The sequence below is a fragment of the Octodon degus genome, unplaced genomic scaffold (genome assembly GCF_000260255.1).
Source record: "Octodon degus isolate 3935 unplaced genomic scaffold, OctDeg1.0 scaffold00037, whole genome shotgun sequence".
NCBI classification, from domain to species: Eukaryota; Metazoa; Chordata; class Mammalia; order Rodentia; family Octodontidae; genus Octodon; species Octodon degus.
The window spans coordinates 3,845,601-3,853,100 of record NW_004524613.1 but is presented as its reverse complement, the minus strand read 5'-3'; the positions used below and the strand labels follow the sequence as shown (position 1 = coordinate 3,853,100).

General features: G+C 40.0%; 1 protein-coding gene across 2 annotated transcripts in view; it reads left to right on the top strand.

The window, feature by feature from the left end:
* The window catches only part of Cdk5rap1 (CDK5 regulatory subunit associated protein 1), a 37,617-nt gene that overhangs the window by 22,295 nt on the left and 7,822 nt on the right, over positions 1-7,500 (top strand). For both annotated transcript variants that reach the window (XM_004630817.2, XM_023714927.1), the window contains exons 9-12: positions 342-439; positions 2,003-2,058; positions 2,770-2,900; positions 5,902-6,051. In XM_004630817.2, the coding sequence (XP_004630874.1) occupies positions 342-439; positions 2,003-2,058; positions 2,770-2,900; positions 5,902-6,051 (435 nt within the window). The remainder of the gene's footprint in view (positions 1-341; positions 440-2,002; positions 2,059-2,769; positions 2,901-5,901; positions 6,052-7,500) is intronic.

Here is a 7,500-nt window from a genome sequence, read left to right as displayed (position 1 = left end):
ATGTAAATCCTTTGTCAGTATGTTTTCAAATATTTTTTCTAGTTTTATTTTTCCCCTGCCTTCCCCTTTTGAGAATAGAATCTTGCTGTGTAGTTCAGGCTTGTCTTGAACTTACTATATAGCCTGGCTGGCCTTGGACTCCTGATAATTCTCTTGCCTCAGCTTCCTAGACAGAAGGCTACTTGAATAGTAATTAGAAATTTTGGTAATTTATGTATTTGATTTAATTAGCTTTTTATTTATTGAGAATTGACCTTGAAGAGAAATGGTGAGAGTGGTATTCCTTTCTGAAAGATTCAGTGGTAAGACTGGATTGACTTTAATATATTCTGTTTATTTAGGTTCTGCAGCTGATTCAAGAGAGAGACAACATCTGTAAGCAGATCCATCTGCCAGCCCAAAGTGGGAGCAGCCGTGTATTGGAGGCCATGCGCAGGGGGTCAGTCTTATTTGAAGAGGGTGTTATGATTTGTGTCTAGTTGTCCCCCCAAAGCCTCAAGAAGTCATGGGGCAGCTCCTGGAGTTTGTGATGATTATTGTGGGTGTGGATGCTGCCCCTGGAGCAGGTAATTTGCAGTATAATGTAAGGAGGGATAAGAGGCTAGCTCTTGCCCCTCCCTTTTGCCCTGCTCTTTGCCACCTCCATGAAAGGTTTCTCTGTGCCCTGTGCCGCTCTGCCTTGGAGCCACCTGAGTATGGACTGAAGCTTCCAGTAACTGTGAGCTAAATCACCTTTTATTTGGTCATTTTGAGTGTTGGGTATTTGTCCTAGCAATGAGAAAAGAGTAACCAAGACAGAGGGCATACAATATCTTATACCTGTCCTTGTTTTTTTTTTTTTTTTTTTTTTTAATGACCAGGCATTATCTGTATTGCCAAGAACTGAGCATATTTTGTGAGTTAGGTGAAAGAAATATCATCTTTTCCTTCCTTGACCATTGGTCCTTCTGTCAGGACTGTCAAAGAGCAGCCCTGTGGCTGGAATCTGGCTTGTGTGTCATCTTTTCTTGCACGTAGCTACTCAGTAAATGTTTATCATATGAATAAACCTACAGGGGCTGGGGAGATGACTCAGTAGAATAAGTGCTTGCCTGGCAAGCTCAAGGGTCTGAGTTCAGTCCCCAGTTCCACAAAAAAAACCCCACAAAAACCCTACAGACATGTAACTTGCTTTTGTTCACTCCATAATGATAGACTGTTACCATTTTGATATTTTTAGCATATTTAAATTTGTTAAATTGTCTGTTTTTGTGATATTGGAGATTAACCCCAGGGCTTTGTGCCTGCTGAGTGGTCCACTACAGGGCTCTGTCTCTAGCCCTATTTAACATTTTAAAATTAAGCATCTATAGGGTCTCACTCTATATAGTGCTGGCTGGCCTTGAATTTGCGCATGTATCCCAGGCTGGCCTCAAACTCATGGTGATCCTCCTACCTCAGCCTCCTTAGTGCTGGGATTATAGGCAGTTCCACCACACCTGGCAGCCCTTTAACTTTTAAGAATAAAAACAGTCTTCTAGGTTTTGGAATTTAAATCTTGTTCTGTTCACTGACTTTGGCAATACTTAGTATTGAAGAGATAAGACTGAAGAATATGACCCAAGGCAAATTATATAGAACTAGTGCTTTGCCTTTTTTTTCTACAGTTGTGAAGAGTTGTAGATATCCTCTTTGGTGTTTAATCTGTTTTAATTTACTAAATAAAAGGGCTAAGGATTTAAAAAAATACAGGGATAAGGATATAGTTCTCTGATAGAGTATATGCCTAATGTGTGAATTCCTGGGTTTAATTACACAGTACTGGAAAATAAATTGTAGTCTCCAGATTAGATAGGATTTAATGAAAAGGGCTCTTTAAGGTACTTGAGCATAATTCTGTACTGTGCTATGTGGTTGATAAGTGATTACATTTGAGAGTTCATGTGTTATTCTATTTTTTTTAAAATAAGATTTCTTTAAAGAACATTGGGGTTCATCTAGGCTTTTTTATTTTTTGTTGCAGGTATTCAAGAGAGGCTTATGTGGAGTTAGTTCACCATATCAGAGAGTCTATTCCAGGTACTTTATTATTTTTTTAAATTAATTTATTTATTTTGTGTGTGTGGGGCCAGCTCAGCCCACCAGGGGGCAGGACTGGCTGGCATGTGGTGCTGGGGGATTGAACTGCTGTCCCTGTGTTTTGCTTAGCTTAGCTTGTTCTAAGTAGGTGCTTTAGACCACTGAGCCATCTCACCAGCCCCAATTCCAGGTACTTTAGAAAGTCAGTATGAGTGTGCTACTGTACCACAGTTGGATACAGGCAACTGCCAGCCTCTTTGACAGTTCCTTATGACACCATTTATATTTCATTTGCTTCTCTTCACTGTACTCCCTGTCTGTCTCTCCTTTTTCCCCTTCCTGCCCATCTTTGCTTAGATGAATAGATAGAAATACGTGTTTGTGCAAGGTACTGCAAGAGTTTCACTAGTAAAAAGCAGGATCACTTTGAAAACGTGGACTCCCAGTATGTCTCTGGGAATGGCATTTGAAGTGAAAATGCCTTTTCTAGTGCTGCAGGGAATGTAGGCTGAGGAGCCAGCTCCGGCATGGATTGTGGTTCGAACAGCAGGGTCGAGTGCCCCCGTCTGTATTGATGGTTTTGCTTGTACAGGGGTTAATGGCTCAGGGAAGGCCTTCTAGTGGCTCTCCATCCCTCTTTAACCCATAAATGCCAAAGCTCCTCTTGAAGGTCAACAATAGCACCCTGTTGTCCTTTGTTGTGTATCTCAGGAGTGAGCCTCAGCAGCGACTTCATTGCTGGCTTTTGTGGAGAGACAGAGGAAGATCACCTGCAGACAGTGGCTTTGCTTCGGGAGGTTCAGTACAACACAGGTTTCCTCTTTGCCTACAGCATGAGACAGGTGAGCCTGGGATGGGGGAGGACTCTCTTTGTTCCTAACCAGCTTGGGGTTGATCACTGGCAACTTAGGCAGAAAAGAGGGGTGGCAGGGCATTCTTACAAAACCTCAGGGTTTTATCATCCACTTCTTTTTCACTTTTCTATTTAAGTCTTCTAATATTTGATGCAATTCAGCAATTAGAGAGAAAAAGGGTTATTGTACCATTGTTCCTGGTTATTAAAATGCTTAAAGTTATGTTTAGGTTTTTAAAATTTTTAATGTGGAGAGGAGAAATTTATTCTCTTATAAGGAATCTAAAATAACTTTTTAATGTGAAGACCTTATTTTTTTGCCCATGTGTGGCCTTCTGAGCCACCTGTCGCTATTTATGATTTCTGTTTTTCTAGGCTAAGTTGGCCCTCTGGGGTTTACTTTTATTTATTTACAAAATCTCTTCATTTATTTATTTGGTACAGGGTCTCACTGAACAACTTGGACTCATAGTGATCCTCTTATCTCAGCCTCCCCAGTGTGGGGATTACAGGAGTGTGCCACCATGCCTGGTTTCAATGGCTAGCCCAACATGCCCAGGGTTCCGGGGCCAGCGTGGCATATGGTACCGGGGATTGAACTTGGGCATGTGCTTGCCAGGCAGGTGCTTATGACACTGAGTATCCTCTGGCCCCTAGTTTTCCCTATTACATAAATTCCCAGGAAAATAAAGCAGGACGTGAGGAAGGAAGGGGAAGATAGTGAGTGTTTCCAACAGAGAGATAATATGATCTATTTTTTGGGTGAAGGGATGGATCTGCATGGTTGCTCCTTCCTTAAGTCACCTCAGAGCCAGCATACTTTGTGTTTATAATGGAGGCTGAGGGCCTTGTGTGCTACCTGATGAATGACCTGATCTGTGACTTTAGCCTCACTGTCCCTGTGCTGCCATTGATCCAGCTAATTCGTTTGTTCTAAAGCTCGTTAGTATTTTATAGGCAGTATATATTCCTGTCTTATAAAATTGAGAGATGAAGTTTTAGAAGAGTTTTTAGAATCCATTTTGCTTCATTTCCATGGATGTAACAAACTTTGGAAATTCTTTCTAATGTTAGAGGTTCAAAAATGGGTTGTCATTGTGTGCCAGGTGCATGCCCTATAGACATTGAATATTCATATTTATATTTATTTATTTATTGGCGGAACTGGGGATTGAACTCAAGTCCTTGTGCTTACCAGGGAAGCGCTTATTCCACTGAACCATCTCCCCGGCCCTGAATATGCATATTTGTTTTGGGACCTAATTCATAGATTGGTGGTAGGGTTATACAGATTTAATTATCCTCATGGCTGAGAACAAGGTCTACGGGGCTGGGGAGATGGCTCAGTGGAATAAGCGCTTCCCTGGCAAGCATAAGGGCCTGAGTTCAATCCCCAGTTTTGCTTTAAAAAAAAAAAAACAAACAAAACAAGGTCTACGATTGTACCCCTGCCACTTAACTGTGTGACCTTGAGCGAAGTCTTTGGTTTTTTTCATCTGTAAATATTTGTAAACAGTAAGTGCTATTGTTCATAGCAAGATTGACTAGAGTAAAACCTGTAGGTATAATAGGATTCACCACCAATTTTTATTTTCTTTTGAGGATTTTAAAGACATGTTGGTTTAAATACTTGTTTGTGCTTGAAAGATTCTTTTTGCTGTGTAGTCCAGGTTGGCCTTGAACTCAGGGTGATCCTCCTGGCTCAGCTTCTCTAGTGCAGAAGTTATAGGCTTTTACCATTATGCCTAGCTGCTAAAGGTTTTTCTTTTATCCCGTCATTTTGTCTGTCTCAGTGATTCTTTTTAGTGGTTTTGAGCATGAGCTCACGTACATAAAGATGTATGTAAATGTATTCAGTGATTTGAATAATTCCTGGATTTATTTTATTTATTTATTTGGAACTGGGGATTGAATTCAGAACCTTGCACTTGCCAGGGAAGCGCTTCTTCTGCTGAACCATCTCCCCGGCCTGGTAATATGTGCTTATGATATAAAATTCATAAAGTGAGAAGTGGTTTCTCTTTCTTCACAGTAGTATTTCTGTTATTTTCTTGAAGGTAGCCATATTTGGCAGATTTGTTTGTGTCATCTTCCAACAAAATTTCATGTATTTATATTTATATTTCATGCATTTGTAATTTGTGTGGGCTTTTTTCCTACCCCAAAGACATACTCAGGTTAATAGTATGTTTTGGAGAATAGTGATATTAATACATGTAGAGCTTTTGTGTGTGTGTGGTGCTGGGGATGAATGTAGGGCCTTGCACATGCTAGGCACATGCTCTACTCCTGAGCTACATCCCTAGCCTACTTTATTTTATTGAGGCATTTAGGCTGCCTCATTACCTTACGCTTCATAAATAGTGCTGATGAGTTGCCAAGTACCTGAATCATTCAGTGTATGTCCCAAATGTGACCTTAGGACAAATATCAGTAATAATTTTGTCTATGATTTTTATGTGTTAAAATTAGAATTTGAGTTGGGCTTCGTGGCTCGCTTATGCCTGTAATCCTAGCATGTAGGAAACTGAGGCAGGAGGATCACTATAAGTTGGAGGCCGACCTGGGCTATATAGCAAGACCCTGTCTCAAAGCAATAGTAGCAACAACAACAACAATAACAACAACAAAAGTAGAATTTGATTTTTAAAGAATGTGATTGGGTCCAGGTCCAGAACCAGAGAACTCTCTTGGTTTAGGTTTGAATTTTTATTCATGTGACTGACTTCTGGGTATAATGAATGTGTTCACCATCTGTGCCCTAAAAATGAATTCTACAAATCCTCGATGACTTGTTTTTGGTTTTCTTTGTCTTTTTGAGACAGGTTTCACTGTGTGGTTCAGCCTGACCTTGGATTCACTTTGTAGCCCAGGCAGACCTTGAACTCGTAGCCATCCTCCTGCCTCAGCCTCCCAAGCGCTGGGATTATAGGGGGGCACCACAGGCCCAGCCAAGTCCTTGGTGACTTTTATTTTCTTTCGTTAAATAGAAGACTCGGGCGTATCACAGGCTGAAGGATGATGTTCCAGAAGCAGTAAAGTTAAGGCGGTTAGAGGAACTTATCAATGTCTTCCGAGAAGAAGCTTCAAAAGCCAATAAAACCTCGGTGGGTTGTACCCAGCTGGTACTGGTAGAGGGGGTGAGTCTGTCTATGTATATATTTTATTTGTTGTTTTTTAGAACATGATATATTTCTCTTTCATTAAGATCTTTGGCCAGCTTTCAGGTTAGCTCAGTTGTTTAAGTGCCTGTTCTCTCCAACCCAGTCAGGTACAGGGGGCTGTGGTTCGATCCCCAGCTCCACTTGCCTTACGAGACCTGCCCTTAAGGCAGCTTGAGCCAGCCAAAAAAAGAAAAAACAAAACAAAACAAAAGAACCTTCTCATTAAGATCTTTGATTTTTTTTTTTTAATTTTATTTATTTATTTGTGTGTGTGTGTGTGTGTGTGGCCAGCTCAGCCCACCAGGGGGCGGGGCTGGCTAGCATGTGGTGCTGGGGGATTGAACCACAGTCCCTGTGCTTTGCTAAGCTTGTTCTAAGTAGGTGCTTTAGACCACTTAGCCATCTCACCAGCCCCTTTGACTTTTTTTTTTTTAAAACCAATTTAAAATTTTATTTAATGGAAGAAAGGTAAAACAAAATTTCATAATAAAATAAAGGGAAAATAACAATAGTTAATATATTACATGTTATCTTCAAAGTAGTTGCTTCAAAGGGTACAAAATATGGGCATAACACTTCTTCAGTTGATATTAGCATAAGCCTTCCTTTCTAATGAACTAAGAGACACTAATAGTATAACTGACTTGCATTTTTTCCCTTTTAACTACTGTCCTTTCCTCTTTCACCCATCCTACTTTCTTTTTCCTTTTGAACAGTTTCTTCCCACTTCACAATATCTATTGTACATTTCTTCTTTAATTTTTAAAAAGTTTTTGTACTTTTTGGCAATGAAGTATTTAAAAGACAAAAATATACATTGTCCCATATATACTCCCTTCCTTTGCCCTCCTATGTCCTCTTCCCTTTCTTCGTTTTATGGATGTTGAACCCATGAGGGCTTGGCAAGCCCTTTCTACCATGATCTGTATGCCCAGCCATTCTTTAATTTTTTATTTTGAGGGTCTCACTTAAGTCATTAAGCTGCCTGGGTTTGTCTTGTCTCAGCCTCTGAGGGCTCTGAGCTCATAAGAGGTGGGCTACCACTCCCATTTTAGGGAACCATCCTTTCTCAAAATCTTTAAGAATTTTGCTTGGTATTTAATGCTCAGGAGTTTGACTGTGATGTGTTTTGATATAGATTTATTTTGTTTTACTTGGTTAGGAGTTTATCTTTTGCCAAATTTGAGAAATGTTTGCCAATTAATTCCCTGACTGCTTTGCAGCCTTGTCCCCTTTCTCTTCCATGTTTGTGATGACAGATATAAACAAAATATGGATTTGATTTTGTCCTAGAGGTGCTTCAGTATGTTTTTTCCTTTTTGTTCAGCTAGGTAATTTCTTTCTTTCTTTCTTTCTTTCTTTCTTTCTTTCTTTCTTTCTTTCTTTCTTTCTTTCTTTCTTTCTTCTTCTTCTTCTTCTTCTTCT